The following is a 27,084-nucleotide window of genomic DNA, read 5'->3' as shown; positions in this document are numbered from 1 at the left end:
GAGCCCAATGTTCTTATTTAGTCATCCCTCCAATACACCTTGGAGGTCTAAGGCTTCTTAGATAATGGTCAACCACAGCTATGATTGCCATGATTTATTCTTTCTTGACTTTATCCCTTTTGGAGCTCCAGTTAGAAAGATTCCTCTAGTTGGTTCCTGTTAAAAATTCAGCCCTTAGCATGTAGAAATGGATTTCTCTGCACTATAAAACAAGCTTCCTGTATGCTAAGCCACCAAACGGAGAGTTAAGACAAGAAAAGAGAGATTCAAATATAGACTGGAAAGAACATAAAGGCTATTGGGGGAAAAAAAACCCAAAACTCAGCAACACTGGCTGCTACAGTGCTTCTAGCTTACTGACTTATTCCAGAAAGCCACAAGGTGGTCATGAACCCAGGCAGGGGTGACAGATTCAGAAGGACTCCATCTTGAGCAACAACTGAACTAATTTTATAAAGAGAAGGGTTTGGTTGGATTTTTAAAATATTTTTCTGAATTAAAAAATCCATGCTAAAGCAGCACAGAGAGAGAAGCATCTGAGCCCACTGAAATGCTGCTGGGAGAGCCCTGCCTGAGCTGACCTGATGTTATATCTGTGTCAGCAGCATCTTAGCACCTAGCTACCCCTGGTATCAACCCAGCTCTTGGCAGTAGCCTTTGGGCACTCAGCCTGATCTCAAGGGTGGAACAGGGGCAGGAGACTGTGTGTGGGAAAGGACAGCAGAGAGATGGCTAGGGAACAGATGGCAGGAGTTATCAATTAGAAAAGAAGGCAAAAAATAGCAGAGGGAGTTGCACAGCTATGTGCCAGACACCCCTTCCGTCACCCAGCACCGCCATTCCTAGGCTGTGCTCGCTGTGACAAGGGCCAAGGCACCCAGAACCTTCCTGGAAAACCAAGGACTTGGAAACACTCTGGGCTCAGCCATAGCTCTGGGGATGGCTTAATCAGAGGCAATTTCTTGCCTGGTGGAGAGATCTGGCCACAGAGCTCTGCAGAAAACACTTCATTCATTTTAACAGAGCATAGGAGGAGGTGTATGTGTTTGATGGCACATCCCAAACTAATTTAAAAGTTGTTGAATTCACAGTTGCCAGACATAAATTAAACCAAAATCATGGAAAGTGAAAATCAATCCTATTTTGGTTTTTTTTTTTTTTTTCCCATATTCACATGATTATAAATTAGCCCTCACTAAGATTACAGCAGCAATGCAAGGAAAGCATTCAAAGAGCTGCATGTGCCTGAGAAGGGAGTCCAGTTCACCTCAAGGCTTTGCTTTCAGATGCTCAACATCAATGAAAGACAGAGGATCTTCTGGTTAGATTACATTTAAAAATTGGTAAGTATTCCTTCAAAACTTGTCAGAGCAAATGTCTGACATCTCTCTGAGAGGTTGGAAGGTACTAAGTGGAGAAATTATGATCCAGAACAGCCTGAATAAGATTCAAAAAGAAAAATTACCAGGCTCAATGTGGCAATACCTGCAAATATCTGAAGCTCTGTTTGCAGTAATACAGATACATAGATCGGAATTTACCTGAGAACAGAAATAAAACCTCTGTCCTCAAGGATGAGGTGGCTTTGTGTAAGGAATCTGGGTCAGGGGTGCAGAGAGAAGTGAACAATAGAAGGTTAAAAGGTGGGGAAATAAAACCCTCCAATTCTCTGTGAAAGGTTGGAATCGGGGTGGAAACAATGGCCAATAATGCATCTTGCAAGTAGCAGCTTGAGGAGAGACAGAAAAGCAAAAGCAATGAGAGAAAGCTCCAATAGCTGAAGGGGAATTTTAAAAAATGATTGAAATCTATCAGCAATGTGGAAGCAAGTAGCCAATCTGACTAAAATATGGCTGGCTGGCTTTCATTCTAACAGGTACATTGCTATAAAAGAAGCAACTTATCCAAATAAAGCTGTGTATTATCTGCAGTTGTGGTTCAGGACAACATTCTCACTGGAATGGGAAGGCCAGCAGTGACAAGGCTTTTTCAAGGTTTTATATTCCCTGAGCACTCACAGCCCCTCATTTCTGTTATTCGTGTTTGGGTTGAAACTAGCATCCGCTCTTACTCTGAATAATACAAATAACTACAATAGATATTTGTGCCTATCCTCTACCTATTTTTGCACCCTGATAACAAAGAGTTTTCTCTGCTGGCCATGAAGACAAGGAAAAATACAATACTTTTAAAAGTAAATAGTTCCTGTGAACTCCTTCAGAAAAAAGTAATGGGTGATTTGCAGTCAACAAAACACAAAACTACTTGTCGTAATTGATTTCATATGAACTGGGCTTATCTCAAGGTGTGTTTTCATCAGCAAGTAGAACTCCTCCAGAGTGGTTCATCTCTACACAGCAGCAAACTCTGAGTAACCAGCTCCTCAACAGCATCATTAAAGTAAGAGATTAACAACTTGTACAGTATTTGGACAGAAGAATCCTTTTAGCTCAGACTATCAACTTGAACTGAAAGCAGTCAAGTGTGAACCCCTGAAGCTGCATTCTTTTACTTCTAACAACAAGAGAGAAAATAAGAATCAAATATAATTATATCCCACTACAAATTCTTCTGCTCTCTAAACAAGTTGGTGAAAGGACAATGCAATTTTCCCCACTTATAACACACTGGGAAATCTTGTCCTGATGCAGCACCACTCAGAAGGACTGAAGTACACAACAAATTAAACTCATTCCTGGCATTATGTATACATTGAGTTGGGAAAAAATATCACTTAACATCAGGGGACCTTGCATAGCCCAACCTACATAGTTTCTGCTGAGAAAAAAAAAACAGTAACAAAGCTGTGTCATTCAGAGTGAGAATTTCATTGGTGGTGGCTCCTGTACCAAAGACTCTTCTGCAAAGTCCGACACTGATGGGCCCCAGATGCAATGTTTGAATTCAGGTTGCAGCCTGATATTGCAGAAGAGAACAAGGACAAATGAAAGCACACAAGATGCTCAGCAAAACAACTGCACCAAAATTGGGTTGCATGGTATATTTGTGTCCTGGTGTTGTACAGAAAACAATCTGATTTTTCCTTAGTGTAACTTTCTTCCTACCCAAAGCTCTCCATGAATTCCTTAAATCATTACGTTGTTCCAGGCTTTATTCAGTGATTTGATTTCACTGCTTTAATCTAAGTGTGAACCTCTTTAGTAAATAGTGGGACAAAGCATCTGTGCTTCCAAAAGTGTTGGTGGATCATGTCAGTTTTATTTAGAATAACACCATTTTCATAACTGAAAAGTGTATATTGCTCTCAATGGGGGAAAAAAAACCCAAAACCTGGACTCTTGTAGAAGTTTCAAAATATATAACTGGTCAGGTGTTAAAGTTCATGCATGAGTGTGAGATAGACAAGGCAGGCAGGGTAAGAAAATAGCAAAGAAAGTAATTAATAATATTTTAGTTTAGCTCCAGCTCCTCCTTCTTCTCCAACTCTTAAATCCTGGCGTCCTTTACTGCCATTTTTCAATCTCACTTTCCCTTCTTCTCATTGCTGCAGTTGCATTTCACTGCTTCCTTCACCAATTCCCTAAGGATAATCTTCCTGACACCCAAATGCAACAGGAAATAAATGGCATGTAAGAGTAGGCCAGGAGAGAGAATTTCTAGAAGATATCACGTCATGGTAAAAGTTACATAAAATTGGCAACCAGGACAAATGGATGGGGATAAAAGAGGAGCTGGACACAAGAGAACAGCATCTAGACGAGGAAGATTCATGGAAGGTTGCAATATTTAAATGCATAACAATAATGGAAATAACACAAATTTAATTGTGAAGAGAGGAGGGAACAATCAAGCAGTAAATACAACATTACTGCAAATTTTTACCGGCTTATTGCACTTTGGGAGGAAATCCTTTTGGAGTAAAGAACACAGCATTTTACTGAGGAGACAGCACTGGGCTTGAGCTGTCAGCAAAGGAACTGAAACTCTGGGAGCTTTTCCCCTCTGCTGGCAGGCTTCTTACAGGTACTGCCACTTTATGATGCATATTGCCACTTTCCTTCCCATTTTACAGCAGACCTCATTTTTATCCTGGCAGAAGCATTGGCAAGCCAGAAACTAAGCACCAAGAGAACTGAATTATTGACTCTGCAGCCTCCCTGAAGCCCAGGAATCTGCAAGGAGTGAGAAGAGAATTTAGGGAAAGAATCCTGGTGAGGGTTGTGAATGAAGAAAGCAAAAAGCATTTCTGTGATTGTAGATTTTGCTTCTCAAACATGGAGCTAGTGAGACCCACCATTATGGCACCCCACACTATCCCTCAGCACAGTTATTCCCATCTTACCTAAGTGATTTTCAAGAATTCTTCCTCTGGTCTTATTCTCATCATCTAAATTCCAAAATGGACCTAAGAATCAAATAATTCACACTGACACTTCTGAGAAAAGGTACATTTGGGTCACCTGAGCAGAGTCTCGCACTGGAAACTTCCAGTTGTCTTTTCTGCTAAAGATGGGCGATACACAACCATTCACCAAAATATCTTCTCTCCTAAATAGGGGATTGCAAGCTCTATCCAAAGTCATGTTATTAAGCAGGATCTTTAAAAGATAAAACCCAATAATTTAAGCTGATAATTGTCTCGCTATCCTTAGCTCCATTTAGACATTTGGTGTTAAATAGAAACTAAAACATTGCTGACTTATTCATTAAAATAACAGTATTTTAAATTGTATTAGTAGCCTACATTTCTTCATCTCAAAAATAACTGCTAATGAATCATGCTGGTATAACTAAGAAAGGATAAAAAAAGCCTGTATCCGCTGAAGCAGGGGGTTATCTCTGTACAAATATGTAGGTGTTTGCAGCATTTATAATGTTCTCAGTGCTGAATCCCATTGAGAAAGGAAGGCTTGCTCACTGAAGGGGTTTTGAGTGGATTAATGATTTAAGTGATGTCACAATTCTACCCGTTCTTCTGCTTCAAGACATCATCACGTGTGTTTTACAATATTTGAAAATGTTGAGGAAAGACTTCTTTTCCCATCCTGTTTCTTGATGCTTCCAGCAGATGAAGTTTTATGCTGACAGCTGGGTTTAGCTTTTATGTAACAAGAATACAAAAGAAGGACTGTTGTTAAATAGTAGTAGTCGGTAGTCAGTAGTCATTAGTAAGTCAGAGCAGGTAAGTAAGATTAATTGAAAGAATAAAGAAGATGCAGGCTTTAAGCCCATCATGGAAAAGTAATTTTATGTACAAACTATTTCAGAAGCAGTGCCATCTATTCTTACATTCCTGGCATAGATCTGATGTTCATTAACTCAGTGGAAAACGCATAGTTGACATCCAAGACGTTAGTATGAAAAGAGAAGAGTTCTGATCATTATTTGGCAGTCCCACCCCCGGACATCATGACTACTACAATGAAATTTGACTTCCATGTTCAAGTTTCAAAACAACTCTGTTTTCTTCCAGACAAGAAGTGATGCAAATAGTGCTAATGCACATGCCCAAAAAAGAATGGGATCAGAGAAAGGAGAGGAATTGTACGAACATGGGAACTGCATTACGTTGCTCTCCACTAAGTCACAGCATCTCAAAAGCAGATTCTTGATGTTTCTAAGTAGCTTCAGAATGCGTGTTTAGGAGAGGGATCTTTCTGACTTTGGTGTCACCTGTACACTGGTGACATGTGTGTGATTATTCCATGTGTCCAGCAGCGCTTTCCCTGGAGGAAGGATCATTTGGCATCAGCCACCTAGGATCCAGTCTGAGACCATCTACAGAAGCACATCTAAATTAAGATGATGACTGCACTCACAAATTCAAGGGCATAATTCAGACATGAAACGTTTCAGGAATAAACCACACATTTTTATAAACAAAAATAAGTGCATGAAGAAGACACTGTGTACCCAGAGGAAAAAAGTGGATAGGACAGAAAACATAAAACAGGGTGACATCAAATACGCATTTCAGATACTACATTAGGAACCTTCGGCTGAGAAGTGAATTCAAATCACTTGCAATACTTTTTTGTTTGCTGGAGACCTAAACCAAAGGAAATATCCAGCCCTCAGTTCAGTGGACACAGTGTTTCACTGGGAACAATCCTGCAGGCGTTCCCAGAAGCTCTGGCTTCTGAGGAACCACTGCTGTAAACAACTAGAGAGGTGACCACAATCCCCAGGATACCTCTGTTTCAATAGGAGACAGAAACACAGTCAAAGATTAGTCTCATCCCCTGTCTCAAGTTCCCGGGGGGGGTCAGGAAAAGCCTAAAGTCAATCCCTCAGCTGGGTGATGACTGGTGGAGAGTGGTAAAAGATAATATATGTAAATTTAAAAGCTAAGGAAAACTTCTACAGAAACCCCTCAAGTAAAGTTTCCATAGAGTTTCAAAATACCTTTCCTGGCCAGGAATTTGGCAAGAAATTTAGAGATGACTCACCCTAAGTTCCCCTGGCTAGGACCATGCTTCACTTTATGTTGGGGAGGAACATCAAAGGAATTATTAGCAGAAAAGGAGAAGAAATTAATGGGGCTCACAGGACACATCTGAGATCAAGAAATAAGGTGGAAGTGGAGGTTTAATGGACTGAAAGACAGGAAGAAAATACACCAAAACTCCAGTGGTTCCCAGCAAATCTGGAAGATACAATCTGGAGGAGTTTCCAAAGGAGCAAATGAAGATGGATTACTGCTGTCAGATGTTCCGTAACTCAGGGAAGTGCAGGTCAGTAGCTCACGAGGCAGCGTCACAGTGCTTCATGAGGGAGGGAAGTGCAAGCCCTGAAATCTGACTCAGGGTCTGAACACTAGTCATCAGTTTAAGGATTAATCAAACCATTGAGCAGCCAAAGCAAAGCAGAAAATAGTTAAGATGCAGGAGTAAGCAGTGATTTACATTTATGTAGGAGAGACTATAAAAAGGAGAGGCTCTGAGGATCCAATAAAAGAGTCACAGTTCTGACACTGGGATAGAGGCATCTCTTATTCTATGGGTTGTTAATGTATAAAGGGAAAGACGCCGCTGTTTAAATCCCAGGCCCAGTAAAAGTGATTTTTTTTTCCTTTTTTCTCTGAACTCTAAAGGGACTGGAATTTCAGTCAGGAAATAAAGAAGCATATGAAAGATGCAAGCCAGGACTGCTCCAGAACCAGAGAAATGGACCTTTGTAGGACAGCAAGAGACTACAGGATATTTTGTGATCATTAATTGCTAGAAGTGGACAGTCTTATCTGCAAATACATATTGCTCAGTGGTAAATGATATCAGAAACAAACCACAGGTTCTGTCCTTTAACCAACACCTTACTCTGCCCCAGTGTGGATTTGGATTTCAAATCTCGCTAACTGAGCCTCCCTGACCAATTTTAACCTTCATCCGTGTTCCTCAAAGGGTAAACTGTCAGGGATTTTGTTGCTATGCAATATTACAGCTGGGAAAACCCTTGTAATTCCAATTGATCTTTCTTATCTTGTCTGCCACTGTCCATTACAGGAAAAAGGAGAGGGGGAAGCAGTTGTCTCCTATCTACAATCATTTTCTCGGCTTTTACACCTTGTCATCTCTCAGTAATCTGCATTTTCAGTACATACCCAGAGCAAGAGATGCCTAAAGTCAGGGAGAGTACAAACCTCCCAACACAGCACTACTAGTGCCAGGTGAGAAACACATTTTCGCTAACAGGGAGCTCTGCAAAGAATGGACACGCAAACAGAGAAAAGCAGAAAAGCAAAAGGAGAAAAGCAAAGGGAGAAAAGCAGAGGAGAAAAGTAGCCCCAAGGTTTAGGGACTGTGTTAGCAGTGGTGAATAGACCCCATAAGCATTTAACTGCATGCAGAGGTAGTGTAAGAGCAGAAAGTTCAGGAAACTGGCTGGTAGAAAATGAACCATTGCTCCAGAAATGAAGGAAGGACACTATGAGGGAGGGTTGAAGCAGTTAAACAGGGATCTAACGCTTACTATGAGACAAAATTTGCAACATGAAAATAACTAGAAAAGGAGATAGGAAATCAAAACAAGGCAGCAATTTAATACTGATGGTGATAACCACAGATGGGTATTTCTGAGCAAACAGGCACAGGCATACATCAGGGACAGAAATCACCATCGTGCCCAACAGCAAATGGTCCCTGTCCCAGGTCTGTGGGCTTCAGGAGCTTTTCAAAACACAGCACATTGAGGAAAAGCTCTTAATTAGCACAATGAGGACTTACCTAGCTTGACAGTACATGCTAGGAACTCCCATGGAAATAGGGAGGATCCCAGTAGGCTGATCACACTGCAAGATGACATCCTCAGCTATTCATGTCAAAAGCAGGATGATCTAAAGCAGCAATTTTTGCATGCAGTCATGCAAGGCACACACAGCTAGTGGGTCTTCCAAGCATGATCACAGCAGAAATTTCTTTGGATAATAAAGACCTCTAAGGTCCTCAAGCTAGTATGGGGAATAAAGTGATGCAAGGAATGAGAACAAGTATTATTAAAAAACTTTAGGTTTTCTTTCCTTCAAGAACAGAGTAATTTTTTCAGGAAGGCACTTACTCATTACTAATCTAGAGGCATTAAAAATTAGTGTCCTTAATAAGATGGGAAGGACATTCAAATATTTAGAAGAGTACAAGTGCTAAGTAATTCATGTAAGTAACAAAAGCACTTTAGTGCTAGAGCAAAATCCAGCAACCACTGTTGTGTGTATTCCCAGACCAAGGAGCAAAAGGGAACATGACTCATGTGTGATTTCTGCATTTGCCGCTGAAGTTTTCTAAGTCCATTTAACTGAATTCTGAAATATAAACTTCATAGGCCCAAAACCAATTTTAAAAACCCTAAACATTCTAAAATGTACATTTTTACAGCATTAGGTACCAACTAACTGTACAGATCCAGCATTTCTATGCCCCTAATCACATAGTGCTTAATTGTAGTTAAATTCATTGGTTTTATTCATTGTTTAGACTTGTCATTATATTGCTACACAAGACTCCCTGCATTATTTGTACTTGGTGACCCCTCAAAACATCATCATACAGCACTCAAAAGGACTGGGATTCTCTCCATATGTATTTAAAAGCAGTTTGACTAAATAAATATGTTTTATTTGCAGAATATTGTAGGAGGAGAAAGAAAAAAATGAGGGAGGGAGGGAGGGAGGGAGGGAGGGAGGGAGGGAGGGAGGGAGGGAGGGAGGAAGGAAGGAAGGAAGGAAGGAAGGAAGGAAGGAAGGAAGGAAGGAAGGAAGGAAGGAAGGAAGGAAGGAAGGAAGGAAGGAAGGAAGGAAGGAAGGAAGGAAGGAAGGAAGGAAGGAAGGAAGGAAGGAAGGAAGGAAGGAAGGAAGGAAGGAAGGAAGGAAGGAAGGAAGGAAGGAAGGAAGGAAGGAAGGAAGGAAGGAAGGAAGGATTAAATTGTACCCTATGGAAAAATACCCACTTCTTCATTTTTCTTGAAAATATCCAGATCTACACTAAGAAAAACCTTCCACAAATACATCCTGTAAAAACCAACATATTTGCTCACTGTGGTTTGAATATTCTAATTCTGTCCAGGTGCATGTCTCTGTGAAAGCCATCATTAGATCATTTTCTGTCCCATAGCAACCACTTTGTTTTCTCAGGGAAATAAAAGATTTTCACCTCCTCAGGCAATACCTTTCTCTGTGTGGTTCCCTAACTGGAGCTGTTTGTAATCCAAAGCTAACATCCCAATTTACACTCATCTTCTCAGGGATTTATACCTTTGGATGTGGAAAATAAAATGCTAGCCAGAGGCTTTTCTAACTCTGTATGTGTACATGTCCACAGCAAGGGTGAAAATTCCACATTTCATTTAGAAAGCTTGGGTTTTGAATAACATTTGCTTATTTAAAATTACAGATTCAAGTTATTAATTTACATCATTAAACAGTTACATGGAAGATAACAATGGAAAGAAGAGGTAGGGTTTTAACAGTCAGAAGGTGCAATGATAATTTATGTCTGAATTTACTGAGTGATAAGAAAGTAAATAAGCCACCAGAGACTTTCAAGCCACTTGAGAGGATCTTCCTGTAGCTGTCAGAGGGGACAATTTCATGGTAATCCAAAAACTTCAAGGCTCCTGGCCACAGCCACCAGTTCTCCAATAAAGGCTCTCAGTTCTTTACCCCAGCTCTTTGTGGAGCTTTGTTTTTAAAAGGGTTTTTAAATTATTAAATCACACTAAAGTGACTATACCTATTTTAAATTATTCACTGATGCTGTTTCACTGTGCGAGTCACTGTTGAAATTCCCCACAGGCATTACACAGAAGCAAACACGGAGAGAAACATAGAGTGGAGTAAAAGCCGCCACAGCAATGGCAAAAAACCCACAGAAGCAGAATTTGTATCACCCTGTGACTTGCTGTGATCACCTGGGAACTTGGGAGCTGTACTGAACATTGTCTCCATTCAAAAGGATTACTATGAAAAAAGACTTCAAATTTTACCTTTTTTTAAAATTTGGTAATCCTATTACATCTTTCCATGGCATCAAAATGTTACTGATTTAAAGTTTAAACAACGAGGGGCACTGGAACGTGCAAAAAGTGTCCCGGGGAAAATTGAAATGAGAGATGGAAGGCTAAACAGGATGCAAACACCCACGCAAAACTCTGTAGGAAGAGAGTAAAAAAGAAAAATAAGATTCAGCTGGTTGTTGTACTACTCCAGCTGTTTAGGAAATCATATTTCTCCACTTAAATTCTGAAAAATAAACACTGAGGTTAAAAAGGTAAAAAAAGCCAAGATGAAATGTTTCCATCTCTATTTAGACAAGCTTTTCAAACCTGTACAGAAAGAAGGTTGGTAGGAATCAGTTTGTTCTCATGGTACAATTTCAAATTTTTTGTCATTAAGCTTTAATGCAAGGCAAAGACATGATCTGAACACCGTTTCAGTGATGATGCAACGTGATGGGTGCATTGCATAATGTCACAGGATATCAAAAGATGTGTCCTGGTGTAACCTCCCTCACTCCCAGGGAGAAGCTCCTGAAAATGCAGGAGGCTCTTCACAGCTTGGAAGCCATTACTGGAAAATTGTCACTTGATTTCAAAACTGAGCAGGATTTGTGACTACCCAGCCTCAGTGGGGTCTAAATGCTTCGTTATGAAACTGTGCCTCCATCGGCTTCTGCCTGGCTCATCGTTCTCCTTCTATTTCTTACAATTCCTGGCACATGGGCACAGAAAAGAAGGAGACAAAATTCACTTCAGACAAGTGCTGTGCTCCTTGCTTTGGGGGCTGACTCCAAACTGCATTAATTAAACCAGAGTCCTCCACGAGGGTCTCCCATTCCATCAGTCAGGAATGCCTGGGACAGGGGCACAGTTCACTCACTGTGTGTCCTGACACAGGGAGGGCTGATCTAAGAGCTTGCTGGGCTCAGGGAGCTGCTAAACCACCAGCTAAGTCAAGCCTAGATCAGCTCTAAGCTGGCAAACAAACATAAATTAGTGGAAGCAGGACAAGTAGTTTTGCAGATTGGTTTTCTAATCTGTTTTGTGTTTTTCATTTTCAATCTTTTGTATTAATTCCTCTGCATATTCATCCTTTTAAGAATGTGATCAGCTCTCAATGTCTTTTTTAATAGATGAAAGGTGATGCCACATACTGTGTGTTTATGAACAATTTATCAGTTAAAGATGGAGCAGAATTAGGAACCCCTGAGATTTTAATTCCTTGTTAAGTAATTGCCATGGCAGCTTCTGACAAGAACAGAAAAATGTCATAAAACTAAGCAGAGTTAAGCAGTCCTCAAGATAATTTCCAGCTTCTAATAAAACCAGAGCAGGTAGAGCTATACATTCCTTTACAAAGACTGTAACCATGGTAGGAAAAGCAGCACAATTTGATCCTGACAACCTGTAATTCCTTATTATGCCACAGTTTGAATAAAAATTTTAAAAAATCTCCAAGGGCACTGCATTATAACTTTAAACCAAGAAACACAAAACCTAATCAAACAGCATTGAAAACTTCCTTCATCTTAGCTGGGGCTCAGGGGCAAGGCTTCAAACATTCCTGTTACAGCACAGCACCACTTTGGCTGCAATAACATTAAATGCATTGCAAATACATCAGGGAGGACTGGAGAAGGAAGTTCTAAAGGGAACTGTGAGCACACAATGGCAGGAGTTTGGGGATTGACCACCAGGTCTCCAGGATGGGAACAACTTCCACCTAGGGCAAAGAGCACAGGACACTGCACAGGAATTCAGAGGAATTACAAGGAATTAAGAGGATTGACAAACTGAAATATTTTCATTAAAATGATGACTTCATTGAACTCTTGTCCAGACTGCCCTCATCCTCTCCAAAATTAAGAAAGGTGCTATTTGAAATATCTAAACAGCTCTGAGTGGTTCAAGTCTGCAGAGGCAAATTAAAAGCTGTAAGCCCTATCAATACTGGAGTTTCCATGCACTGTCAGTCTTCATGAACACCAGTCCAAAGGAATCTGCATCCTGACAATTTCCTATAGCAACGTGGAACTATGCACTGAGAAATTATTTCTTTCTTTCAGGCATAACAGTGACAAGGGATAATAATTCATTTTTTTCTAACTGAATGTCTCTCCCCAGTTTAAGTGTCTGATCTCCAAACAACAGAGAAACAAATTAAACTATAATACACAACAGTTATCCCATATGATTTATTCCTCTAAAATGTACTGTTCCAGCATCAAGGAAAACAAGGAATTTGAATCATGTCTTTTACACTCATAATGGAAACATACTGGCTAATCTACCCATGTTGATTTTAACAGTTTATTCGGGTTTTAAGAGAACTCTGAGTGGGGCATTTGATTCTCCAATATGCATTTAAATTATGGAATGCTCCAGAATCAAACACTCAGTTCCATTCACTTCTGGAACTCAGACCCACACAGTGATAAAGTAAATTTAAAGTGTCAGAAGAGCAAATACCTCTAAAACAATACAAAGTACGTTTAACATTCCCTTTATGCTTTTGATAATACTCAGCATGCTGAAAAGTCTCAGATTCCCTGTTCTTTTCTAAAGAATTTGAAGGATTTTCTTTCAAGTTTTGAGAATTTAATTACTCTAAAATGGCTTCTGTCACTCACTGCACCATGAAAAATGGATATGCACATTCCCAGATGTCTGGACACATGTCCATGGAAAAGTGGGTTTGCTGTAGGCATACCACAGGAACTCTTTATGTAAGTTTTCCTCTTGATAAACATTGTACAAGAATAAATTTGAGCCTGTATATTCTACAGCCATCCTCCTTGGAATTCTGCATGGCTCATGCAGACACCTTGCAAAAGCCAGAGCAACACCAAGACACATTGGTTCAATTAAATTCCAAAGCTGGGATGATCAAAAGGATATCAATGCCTAAATTCTGTTGACTTAGAGGAAAAAATAAGGAGTGGGCTTTTTAAATTTTTTTTTTTAATCCAGTTTACAGTGTTCAGTGAAATTTGGAGTCGTTGCAAATCACATTAAAACATCAATATAGTAAAACAAAGTAAAATAAATCTGTATATTAAGCAATAGCCATTTTCATTAAAAGACCCTGGGAAAAAAAAGTACTATCTGCATTCATGGAAATAAAACATTCCCCTTTTTTATACAGAAGTTTTCCAGCCACAGTTGTCCTTTTCCTGCTGCACATTTACTGGTTTTCCCAGATAAAAAGGAAGACTACATGGAGCAGCCTAACTGCACACAGAATCCTTGCTGAAGTGTCATCTGCAAGAAAACTGGGAGACAAGGTGCTCAACTGCATTATTTTTTCTTGACAATCTAAATATCCAGTACTCCTCACAGTTAACACCACTTTTAAAACACTCTCAAACATTTCAAAAGTCACAGCCCCTTTGCACAGGGACTGTGGTCATGCAGCATTTAATCACTTCTTGAGACAAATATTGGTGCAGTATGAAACATTTTAGGAAGATTATTAATCACAATGAACCCACATTATTCAATCCATCTTGTCAAGGTTCTCAAGGCCTCCAAATGTGGAGTTTGGAGTCATTCTGAGCCCAAAAGTTTTAATAAAATCATAGAATGGCTTGGATCAGAAGGAATCTTCAAGATCATCTTGTTCCATGCCTCTGCCATGGGCAGGGACACCTTCAGCAAGCCCAGGTTGCTCCAAGCCCCATCCAACCTGGCCTGGAATGCTTGCAAGGATGAGGCAGTCACAGCTTCTCTGGGCAACCTGTGCCAGGGCCTCCCCACCTCACAGGGAAGAATTTCTTCCTAGAAATCCTCTTTACTTACCACCAAGTTTAGCTCAAGTCAACAAAATATGGGTTTGTGAAGCCTTTCCTTTTGGGAAAGCTGTGCTCCTGAAGTATTCCATGTTTCGTTGATTTTCTTTTACCAGGAACAAGAGCACCAAAATCTGACCTTTCTACTACTGCCCCCAAACAGAGAAATGACTGATTGAACCCTTACCTGACAACAACGGATTCCAGGGACTTCTACTTGGATATAGGAAGCTGGATCCTTTAAGAAGGGCAAAGGAATGAAGGTAACATCAAAAAGAAGTTAGGTGTCAGAATTCCATGTTAAGGGGAGAATTTGAAAGCAGAAACCCATAAAAGCAAAGCTCTTCTGATGGCATGATTTGAAAATGGAGAAGTGGACAGAACAAACACTTAGAGGAGATGAGGAAGAAACTTCAGTTCCTCTTAGTTCCTCCTGTTCTGCTGTCCCTGTCACTCTGAGCATGAAATGAGGATAATGAGAGACTGGAAAGTCAAGAAGAGCATTAAATGGGATTAAGGCTGGCACAAGAAGGTGGCACAGGACTTGGAAGCCTGGAATATCTTAGTGATACAGCTGGAGCAAAGAAACGCTGCTTTGAGTGACAAATGTGCAGGTCAGGGACCAACATCTGCAGTGGGGGACAAGACACCAGCACCACCCCCTGCGCTGGAAGTGCAGCAGCACCGGCACAAAAACAGCTCGCAAAGCACATGCTGGAATTACTTCAAACTTAAACCACAACCTCAACATGATTTCCCTCCATTTCGTCTCTGTTATTCTTGGTTGGATTTTGAGAATTCATATATTACAACCAGAAGCCAGGTCCAGTATTTTCTCTGCGATTTTCAGCATCAAATACCATAAGAAGTTCACAAAAATACTTGTTGGACTGGTTTTAAATACATATTGCATTCTGTTATGTTAACTATTAATCTCTATCTGCTTTTTAAGCAGTTGCACAGCTCAGTGACTTGTTTACTACACAGCCCTTACAAATTTCACAAGCCTTCAATCATTTATCTTATAAAACATCAGGTTAAGCTGAGTTTGAAAGCATTATTTTACAATATACTTTGTTACAGTTCATGTCTGGATGTCTGTAATTCCAAGGAATATTGTCACAGCTGGGGAGTTTGAAAGAGTGCTGTTTTCTTCGGTGGCATGATTCCATATTTTAGGAAGCTCTTTTTAACCACACTCCCACAGGACTCTCATATTGAACACCACTACCTAAAGTACTTATGTTTAAAGCAGCCCTGGAAAGTTTCACATTTCACTGTTCCAATTAAATATTTTGTTTAGAATGGCCCATAAGTTTCAGAGTTTTGATATTGTAGGGATCCAATTACGACCTTGAAAAAATGCCCTATAAATACAAGACTAACCATGAGCAAACAAGAACAACTGTTGTGCTTTAATTTTCTAGGAATCTGGAGCATCAAAGGGTTTTTCTTCAATAAGCTGGAAAAGAAGAAATATCTGCATAATCCAGGATTGAAACAAGTGTACAGTAAGATACTTAAATGCCCCTTAATAAAATAACAAAGGAAAAAACTGAAGAGGTTTTTCTAATAAATGGATCATAGTGGGTTGAAGTGTTATTTCAATTAGCAGCATTTAATGTATTTAGTTCTACGTCCATGAAACATTCCAAATGTTACACACAAAAATTGCCTCTATATGTGTCCTAAGGCTGCTAGAGCAGAAAAGGATACTCCAAATTATCCCTCTGGGACATATTAAAGAGCAAGAAGGAGGAGTGAGAAGGAATCACTTCTGAGTTGACAGGAGTAACAGAGAAATAAATAAAAATAAATCCTGTTCCTGATAGTTTCCAGGAACTGGAACTGCTGCTCAAGCAGCAGGTACAACAATGTGGCATTGAAATCTTGAGGGGGAGTCCCAAGGAAAATAAGCTTGTGCTGGAAAATTGGCAACTGGCTTTTTCATTCAAATAACAGGTAGTCAAGAGGAAAGAAGAGAAAAAGCAAACATTGCCAATATTTTGGCACTTGTAGGAGTTCTCCTAAAAAAGCATATCTAGGTTCTCTCAAGCTTTAACCTGAGAAAGAAATGCACATTAATGCTGCAAAGGAGCTGACACTTTTAATCTGCAGCCCACTCAGCCAAGGAACATCCACTTATATACCCTCATGCATTATTCACCAGGAAAATTGAAATAATCTACCCGTGGTTAAGCAGCTCAGAAGCAAATGCAAATCAAGGGAAAGCAGTTTAAGAACGAGGATCATTCACAACTCCTGACACTCCTCCACAAGACTGGAGCCTCCCGTGGGAGCAGCTGAATCATTACAATCCCCATCCCGGCCAGTGGCTGTGCCTGGGAATTGGCCTCTTTCTGTCCTTGGGGCACAAGCACTGCCCTCTGCTCATGCTTGGAAAAGGAGCTTGCTCAGTTTTCATCCAAGTACATTCTCAGTCCTTGTCAATGAAGGTGTGCATGGGCACACACCTGAGAAAGTCTGGATGGTGATGATGCTGCTGATGATGATTATTATCATGCTAGCACTGGCTACAATCCTTTTCATTCTTTATCTGACTTATGAAACTTTGGGCATGCAAAATAAAGTTATATACAAAATCTCCAGCACGGGAAGAAGTTATTGCTGCCACCACCTTCATTTTCAGTACTGAGATTTAAGGGGAAATATCTTAGTCCATGATTACAGCAACTTTTATTATCTTTAGGAATGTACATGAAGATCAGAAAGAACAAATTAATTTTTTGCCTCCATCTCAGTCAGCTGTTTTGAAGTTATCCACCATTACTTACAGGCTAATGTGAACAGGAGAGGGATGTATAATTCTTGCAAGCTTATAGAAATTACTTTGCATAAATTCTCCATGAAATCTACATAAATCTTATATCATTAACTATTTCCATATGCCTGAATTTATTTTCATTGAGGTGGTTGTAAACACTCAGGTGGTTGTAAACTCCATGCATTAATGTTTTCTTTATCAGAATTTAATTGTTTTAACCCCACTGATTTTAAGGAAAACCATTACAGTTTTGTTCGTGCTTCAGTTTGTGTTTGTGGTTTTCCCCACAGATCTCCCACAGCAAAGAAGTTTTCAATTCAATGGAATTGGATGGAATTGGCTACTCTAGACCTGATGTCATGAAATTATGAAATTACAAAAGGACAGAAAGCAGAAAACATTCCTGTCATAACCATAAAACTATAAAGTGTAAAATAATGAATAAAAAAGTAAAATAGGCCTCACCCCAGGTAACAAAAAAAATTAGGGTTATATATTTTTGCAGTCCTTTCAGAAATATATTTCACTACCACAAAGCTTAAAGAAAAAAAATCCCAAATTTCAGACATTCCAGGTACAATGAGAAAAAATGTGTTTCTACATGCAGAATTTGTGATGAAAATTGCTTCGGCAAGAATTTGGTGAGATCAAGTGTATTTCCCTTCATGGATTTTGAGTTAAATTCCCTGTGTTGTAGTGATTCTGCAGCAACAGATACCACTCAGCCAAGGGGAACAGGAGGCCAGGACAGAGAGAACAGGGCTGGGTCCTTTTCGATGGAAAATATCCAAGACATTTCTAATGTTCATACAATCCAGACCAAAACTCCCATAGGCCTTTTGGAAGATTTCCACTGAAATCTCCACTTTTCCCCAGAAAGCCCAAGCATCCCCACAGAACATCCCCACAGAATGTTATCTCTAATTTGGTCCTTCAGAGGTGATGCTTTCACTACAGAGTTATAATAAATATTCCACAGACTGGAGGTATTTCCTTGCCAAAAATTACCCCTAAATTCCAGATCAATTGAAAGCTAAAAAATGCCTTGCAATAAGCTATTTATGTCTCTTGGCACATTTTAAACACATCCTTAAAATTAAACTGATTATTCATTTAGGTTGAATAATTTAAAATCTCCTCTGCTTCAACTGACGACCCAGGATACGAAGCAGTGGCATCCCAGAAATAAAGGAGATGAAATATGTACCCAAGTACTTCACAAATATTTGAGAACTCTCTTTGCACCTTATCCTGAATTTTATGCAGTAAAAGAGAAAAACTTGAGTATCAGTAGACAGAGATCTGACATTGATTTCAAGCTTCATGTGGGTCAGTGCTCATTACATTGATTTTTTTCAACATGTCTGCAGGGAAAACAAAATAACACAAAAATGCCTTCTTTTTATATAGATGTAAATCTTCACTCAGTGTCTCCCATTTTATGTGATTAAAAGATATTCAGCTTTGCAGAAAATATTCTTTATCTAATGAGAAAAGAATGATCTGGATTTGAAACTGTAAAAGTCACCCATTCTCATCTTGCCACATCTGTAGTAACTCTCAAATGTCATTTAACACCATACTAAAGCTATTTGAAAAGGATATCCAGCAGGGGTGCCCTTGCATTCTCAAAGTCAAATTTTAGGAATATTGACAAAAAAACCCCAAAAAAACCACAAACCAAAACAAAAAACACCAATTTGCTAGAATTCTGAGACTATTTTACCATGATATGACACTTGCCTGACCTTCCCTTCTTGCCTGGGAGGAATTCAACCAGAATGAAGAATTTAATCCTCCACATTAATGTATTTTAATGACTCATTGTTTTCCTATTTCTTTCTAGTTCCTGCAAAGCTTAATGGACTTGAGCACAATTATTAAAATGCTGCAAATAAAAGAAAAATAAAAACAAAACTTAAAGTATTTTAAAAAAAACCAAAGAGTGGAGATGCAGTAAAGAACATTCTAAAATTGGAGCTCATTTTGTTGGGAATGGGAGCAAAGTGTCTGAGCCATATGCTGGTGTAACACAGGCAAACTGGATGTAAAGCTTATGTCATTGCAACTTGCTCCTTCAGAAAGCAGCTATGGCAGAAATAACCCCTAAATTTTACATTTTGATTCACATGCAGCTCCAGATCAGCACCAACATTTGGATATCGTTACTCGATCAGAGTTCATCTTCCTGTGTCAAGAACCTGATGTTACCAAATAATAAATATAAATAAATGGGTTTTAAACAATTCATTACACTCAGCTCACTCCTTTTTTTTCACTTGGGCAGAAGACCAGAAGAGAAGCAGATTTTTTAAATCTGCACAGTTATCTTTCAGATGGCACAGGACACAGTCCAGTAGCTGCCAGGAAAAAAAAACATTTTTGTGTTTTTTTCTTCTCCAACAGGAAACCCAAACACACCCTAAGATAAGGCCCTAGCCTAAATCCGCAATAATTTCAGTGGCTTTTATCCAGATTTACACTTCTTTAATGCAGAACTCGATTTGTCACTTGCATAACAATTTAGACACCAGGAAAACTCCCTGAACTCTCTCCCTCCTCAGCCAGCACAGAACAAACTGCAACTGGTGATTTGAACAGTCAGGGGTGGACAAAAACACAAACTGTATTTGGATAATCACACAAGGGAGGTTTTTTTTCAGAAATAAGAAAACAAAAATAAAACAATAAAAAAAATCTCAAATTCTGTTAAGTCTACCATCTGACCAAAAAGTTTTCCCAAGCACTCTTCCGTCCAAATCTCTGGACATGCCAAAAATTATGTTTAATTGCATAAAATTTCTGCCAGTACTTTGAAATGTACTTTGTAAGAAAAGAGCCTGGACTCCATAGAAGGATGAGAAGTGGTGTTAGTCCACAGGGATTTTTACTCAACTAGATCTTCTCTTACTTAAAAGAAAAACCCACAAAAAATCCTGCAGTGTGAGGCATGTAGAGAGAAAGTTCCACCAGCTTTGGAGATAGAGTGGCTTCAAGCTTCAGTTTTTGTCAGGAAAAATGATGAAAAGGAAAACCTTCTCCATCCCACCATCATGAGAAAATTTTTGTCCTCCCACTATGCACAGTCAAAGCAGCAATGAACCTCCCCCTACAAACACACACACCAAGGTGACAAAACGGAAAACACAGTCCTGTGTTAAAACCCTAAAGCATGTTCTATATTAACAATCTAGCTAATGAAATTTCCTTTCATTTAGTTGAAATAAACAATATCAAATTAGTTCCGTTTTTTGGGGGATTTTTTGTTTGTTTGTTTGGGGTTTTTTTGTCTCTCAGTTAACTTCACATCTAAGAATGTTCCTCTGCTGCTTATGAAGATGTCTGAATAAACATTGCTATGCTAATGAATCAAAAGATCAAAAGTATTTCATCCTAAGTACAGAGTGGAAATGAATAAAGTCACCAGACTCTTGGGATCGCTTTTAACTACTTTTAATTTCTAAACTCCAATCTCAATGTCACAGACCTTGCAAAATGTGGAAGCTCCTGGATCCAATCAAAGAAGTGTTTGCAAAAGAAAAAGAGTTTTAGCTTTGGATCAGATAACCTCTGAAAAGGTGGCAAAGACTATCCTGCACAGGGCTGGAATTCAGCCTTGCTCTCTTTTACAATGAGGGAATGATTTTCCTTATCCCAATTATCTTACAGTTTTGTACAGAATTGCTTGAGGGAAGCAAAAATCAATATATGCAGAAATCATTGCAGCTTCCTCAGACAGAAGAAAGGTGTGTATCTTAGAGGGGAACAGAAGCTGAATAACCCAGCAAAGAGCTGGGAGAGCACAGAGGTACAATACAGAACAGAGCTGGCACTGACAGAAGTGAAAGAAAAACGAGGAAAGGTGACAAGAAAAAAAAGAAACGGTAAAGAAAACATGATTAAATGGCACGGTGATCCAAAACAAGCAAGATGCAACCAACCGAAAATATCTTTATTTGGGGTGAAATCAGTAGTTAGACAAATCCAGTCCAGGATTTGAGTGCTAGGTGCTGAACAAAAGTCTCTGGATGTGACAGCTGCTGGGGCAGACCAATGACCTCATTCCAAGCATTCCTCAAGCCACATTGATGCTGTTAGGCTACAACAACCTCCCTGTTGAGAAGCTTTTGGAATTAAGCACAGTCCAAAACTAAGCTCAGGGCTCTCAGTCTGTGGCCTCCCAGGTGCTGCCTCTGAGAGTTAAAAACTTCTGGTATTGCCCTCAAATTTTTTCTTGGTCCCAGCTCAAGAACATTTTCTTGCCTTTTTGCTACACTGCAGGTCATTGCAAGTGATTCTTTGCTGGTTTTTTTTTGAGTTTCCACCCCAGGAAAATCAGCTGTGCCATGAAGGAGTACCCCAGTACTTGCCTCTCCTTTCTCCTTTCCTCCCTCCAAGATCCTTACCTCCTGCTCATTTTTAAGATGGGATCACAGGATTTAAGCACAACCCCTTTGAGTAGGTCGGGGAGAAAGAAGCATCAGCTCCTCAGCATCTCCCATTCTTCAGATAACTGCTTAATACTGAATGCTAAAATAAAATTACCCTGGAACACCTGCGGATAATGGGGAACATTTCTGAACCACCAGTACTTCAGAATTCTTTATTCAAAGGCATATTTCATGGAGTTATCTGGAAATAGTCAATTGACTGCTGAAATATAGTTAACAAAATGTACCATTCCACTTGTTATTTTATTTGTTTTTACATGCATCATTTCCTGCCTTTAATTTTAATTCCATACTCCCTAAGAAATGCAATCTCACAGACAGATCTTCCCCTTTATTTTCCTGTAATATCATAACAGTTTTCTCAGCTATTTACAATCTCTTCATTCCCTTCACAGCTTTTCCAAGTCATGGAATGAAGAATTATGTAAAAATAGGCCACAAAAAGCCAGACACACTTGATCTGCACAGCAAAAATAGAGCTCTTTAGCACCTGGCATTCTCAAGAGTGGTAATGAAGCTGGCAAGATAAGCCAGACTTTGACCCAAAATAAAAAGCTTAGCCCTCAAAAGAAGCATAAATCTCAACCAACACAAAAAAAATTCTGTCTTTTGGTTTCTTGCAAGGTGTGACCCCAGACATCTGGACAAGCAGAGGGCTTGGGCTTTCCATAGGTGGGAAATGCAGGAAAAGGACAAGCAACACACATGAAAACATTAATTTTAGCCTGTCATAATCCCTGAGGGCAAATTACAAATCTACCCTGGTGCCTGCAATCCCAGGAGGGCTCATGGCTAAGGTTGAAGCTGAAAGAAAGGAAAGGGACTCAAAGGACAAACCAGCAAAGCCTGCCCTTGGGAGGTTTTTTTGAGGAGCAACAAATAAATTCTTCAGGATAAATAACTGATCTGTGTTGAATTACAGATTTGATGAGGCACATTTAAAACTTAAAACTTATCACAGAATTTATGTTAAATTTTGCTACCTCAGATGTTCCAAAGAGATGTAAGAGGCTGTTTCCCAAGATGAAAATGCTGTAATGTGAAAGATTATGCAGAGAGAATGGAAGTTTATCAAGTAATGGGGTTTTTGGTAAGGGAGCACATAGGAGGAGGAAAAAAATCAGGTCTTCAGTAGAAATGCATAACAGAAACCAGAGATAGCTCCACATATACCTAGATAATACTATCTTAATGTTGTAAATCTTCAATTCAATAAATCTTTTGTTGTTTTCCTTCAGCAGGGATTTCACCCAGCTAGAGCCACTTGGTTGGATAATATTTACCCTGCAACCTTTTCTGAATCAAGGTGGCATCATAATTCTGTCTTTTATGAACAATTCTGAACAATTACTTTAGCAACACTGCCTAGAAAAAGGAAGAGAAAACAGGCTTTTGGCTTCAAAATCTGAAATTATCAAGATGCATGGAATGGAAAATTAAAAAAAAAAATCAAAGCAGAAAGGAGATTTGCTAAGGAAACCATCTTATTGGACACCACGAGGTCACCCAGGCCATCCGGGGCATCCAGCAAAATAAAATTGGAGAAATAAAAATCTCCAAACACCAGCTTATTAAAAGGGAGAGGGAATGACAGAAAAGGTTCAAGTAGCATCATTAGGTTTGGATTCCCTGGAATCTCTGTCCAAGATCCTAAGAGACCTGAATTAAATACTCAAAATGTTTAAACACTCAAAGTGTTTACTCTGAAAATAGTCTTTCATGATGTGACAAGACCTTGACTGCAAAAGCTGCATCTTACCCTGAACTCCATGGGAAAGACTCAGAGCCAGCCCAGGAGACTGAGATATAAATGGAGTGACAGCACCAGCATGAAATATTGTGAACAGTGTGAAATACAGTGTGAAATATTACACTCATTACAAAGCTCTGCACTCCAAAGCCTGTCCCTTTATCAAGCCTCATCTATAATTTGACAACAAACAGGCTTCTGGGATGATACTATTTCCTTTTAAAGAGGCTGACTATTACCAGATCAATTTTCACAAAGTTCTGACAGTAGTACCTTATTATTAAAATCAGAGTATTCATAAGGCATTAAAACAAATTTCTTCAGTGAAGCTTCACTTCTTAAATTGTCAAACCATTGTATATTGAACAGAAAACATAACATCAACTCCATTTCTATAAATAAGGGAGCTTGACTGAAAACTGCTATGTTGAGCTGTTAAAAATTATGTCAATATAAATTCAGCATAATAGAAAGAGGAGTTGCAAGTAAGGGAGTCAATGTAATGTAATGTAAATAAATGTAAACAGAGATTAGCAGTTATAGAGTTCAATTGAATAGTTCAACTTAACCCTTTTCAAGTTTATTTGAACCAACCTAAAAGTGAGATAGTAGCCTTGAAATCATGCAACTATTTAGTTTTATAGGAAGTTTTTTTAAAAATACAAATATTTGTTTCATACAATTGGAAAATTAATAAAATTACATCTGTATTTGGAAGGCTTTCCTTATCCAGATCCAATTACTCCATGCATGTTTCTCCCTTCCCCAAATGGGAGTTATATAGAACCTACTTCTTTTCCATAAAGCAATGATGGCACATAAAAATCCACATACTCACAAGTTACCAACCCAATGCTGTGCCAACAGTCTTAACTTTGTGGCCTACTTTTAGCCTAATTACAGAAAGGAAATTATTAGGGGCATAAACAGGTTTGTGATGAAGTGCTCAGCATAAGGACATACATTACACACAGTTTCATGGGGTTTTGTTTTTCCTTCTCTTCCCTTTTTTCTTTTGGGGTTTTTGGTTTTTTGAGGCAGGAGCTGGAGAGGGATTTGAGGTTTTTTTGGTGAGGGGTTTGTTTGCAGGGTTTTTTAATTCATCTCTGCATTTACTTTGGGAAACACAGGAATTTTCTTCAGGAATTATTCCTGACTATTTTTAATAATCTCTGTTTTGCCTTTTTTGTAGGGTTTTTTTTTGTGGCTTTTTTTCTTTTTTTGGTAGCTTTTTTTTAATATATAGCATTTATTTCATGTGCTTTCATCTCTTTTTACTGTGTTCTCACCATTACAAATGGAAGGTATAAAGAGCCCTGGGAGCCTTCACACATCTCTTTCCCCACTTGTCCTACCTCTATTTTTGACCTGGCTCCACTGTTTCATTGTTAGAAATCCCACGTGGCATTTGACACAGTCTTAGAGAGCTCTTGAGGCTCATGTGGAAAAAATTATTTAAAGAAAACACATTAACTTTTGAGGAATACCAGAACTCTCTGGAAGGCTCTTCAAAAAGCTTTCCTTCTGAAGCATCCTTTACTGGGCAGCCTGATATCTCAGATCTGAATTGACACATCCCTCATCTCAGCAACCGCTGGTCTCCTAATAGTCTAATATTGGTGTGGCCATCCAAACCCTCCTGTTTTGTTACACTGAGACCCAGATATATAGACAGACATAGACATATAGACAGAGAGACAGACAGATATAGATATGGATATAGTATCAGGATTGAAATGCACAGCTCACATACCTCCAGTGGGCACAGCCTCTTAAAAACGGCACAATGACAGCAAATTTAGGGATACCAATTTTAGTGGAGCCTGAGACAAGTTAGCAGAGGGTGACTCAGATAATGCTGACCAAACTGCAGTAGAGATAAACCCCACCATAAATGTAGTGGTTTCCTATATCTGATTTAAGCCTCAGAATTTTTCCTCTCCAGCATTTCAGCTCTGAGTTGCTCAAGAAGGAAAATGTGGCACTGACACAGCACAGTTGAGGAGTCTCAGCCATACTCGGGGTCCAGCTGCAGCAGGCAGAGTAATTTAAGAAACAATATATGCCTGGTCAAATAAGGAGTGATCAACTCCAGAACAACTAAAACAAAAGGATCCAGCCCCATCAGATCACAAGACCAGGACACCGTTTTCCAAATCTCATTTACAGTATTGCAGGTCTTTCAAAAGGCAAAATGTTTTTCCTGGTTCTAATCCAGTTCAAACAGGAGTTAGTAAATATAAAAGCTGTAATCTGCACCATGAGAAGGCCAGACAGCATGATCACATAAACCTCTTCCAGTTATGTGACCTACGACCTACAAAACTGAAAATGAGGTGACTGAACAAATTTCAGGTCACAGATAAACTCAAAAGTACTATTTTCTTTTTACATCCCCTCAGCCTAATTCCAGTTAGTTAAAGACATCCTGGTGTAGAATCAACCTGGTGCAGGATCAGGCACCAGGCTGAATCAGAAAGCAGATTCCTGAGGGATGGGTCATCTGCTGACCATTTCCAGTGACTTCAAGAGGAGCTACAGGAGTCAGAAGGATCCAGCTGCCACTGAACAACTCTGGGTGTTTCACTCACAAGGAGTAACTGAAAATCATGACTGGAAACTCCAGTTTGTGTGAAATATTAGTTCAGAATTGCAGGGTTTGGGGTACTTGCACTGCTGTCTGCTCCCAGCTTGACCATTGGCCTGTATAGTGAGCTCAGTGGCATTACCCTTTCATGGAATCCACCAGAATTTTGAGGACAGTACAACTCACTAAATTAGTTTTTGTAAAGCAAGAAATTAAACTTATTCATTTGATAACCTGTTTGATATACAAGAGTACATTCCATTTTTGTCCCCGTCAGAGCCACTGTTCCTGGCATCCTCAAATCACTTTTCCTACTTGTGTTTTATGGCTTTATTTCTTTTTTTAATTCTGTGACTTGTACTAGTTCTACATGTGGCCTCTGATTTTACTTCCCTGTACAGTCCCTCAGTGGGGTCAAGACAGTGAAAACTTTAAAGAAAAAGAAAAATCAGAGGCAAAAAAGCCACTGCTAGTGAAAGGATCACGTCTTAGAGCAGCCAAAACTATTGAATGGCTTGGGAAAGGTTTCTGACCTGACTGTAATGAAACAGCTCTGATGATAGGAATGTTGCCAAAAACAGCACAGCTGCAACTGCTGGATACAATGGTTCCAGCCTGAAAGGTGCAGAGAAGGTGCAGAGACGTTTCTGCTGATGAGGAGCCAGTGGACTGGCAGCTGGTTGGAAGCCAGATTTGGGAGAGGCAGCAGCTAAAGGCCCTGGAAACTCTTCCAGCCATTTGGATCTGGGCATCAAGATAGGGCAAGGTTCAAACACAGGAATTTCCCCCTTCCTTTCCCCTGCCACCCTCCCAGGTATCTTCAGGGGATGTGCCAGCATGACCTGCAGCCACTGCTCAGCCCAGAGCTCTGCCTGAGACCAAAACTAGCTCAAGGGCACTGGAAGCAGCCTGGGTTACTTTTGGCTCAAGCACCAGGCTCTTCTGGTTCAGTCAGTGAAATAAACCCTGGGAGGAGTAGTTGTGGCAGCATTGCCTACCTGGCAGGTGGCAAGGACACGCTGCAGGCTGGTTCCCAAAAGCAGGCCAGAGCATTCTGCAATCAGCTGTACTTACAGCAGCACTTACACATGGCACTCTCGCCTTCCTGCTCAGAATTTCAAGTAAGCCTCAGAAACGGCCACACACACCACAGAATTTGCACGCCTCAGCCTGCAGTCCCTGTTATATGCACAGAATACACCCAAGTTCAAAGGCCAAGAGCAACCAGCTTCTGAGAATGGAGTTTAAACTTAGAAATAAAGCAAATTACTGAACGA

The 27,084-nt window shown here is 39.6% G+C and overlaps 1 protein-coding gene across 1 annotated transcript in view; it reads right to left on the bottom strand.

Moving 5' to 3' along the window:
• The window catches only part of LOC116997458 (SH3 and multiple ankyrin repeat domains protein 2-like), a 267,147-nt gene that overhangs the window by 173,298 nt on the left and 66,765 nt on the right, over window positions 1-27,084 (bottom strand). The window contains 1 exon segment of the mRNA XM_033062189.1: window positions 14,422-14,472. Within this exon segment, the coding sequence (XP_032918080.1) occupies window positions 14,422-14,472 (51 nt within the window).

This window comes from Catharus ustulatus, chromosome 6 (assembly GCF_009819885.2).
Source record: "Catharus ustulatus isolate bCatUst1 chromosome 6, bCatUst1.pri.v2, whole genome shotgun sequence".
Taxonomy (NCBI): domain Eukaryota; kingdom Metazoa; phylum Chordata; class Aves; order Passeriformes; family Turdidae; genus Catharus; species Catharus ustulatus.
The sequence above is the reverse complement of the archived record's forward strand: the minus strand, read 5'-3'. Positions and strand labels throughout refer to the sequence as shown.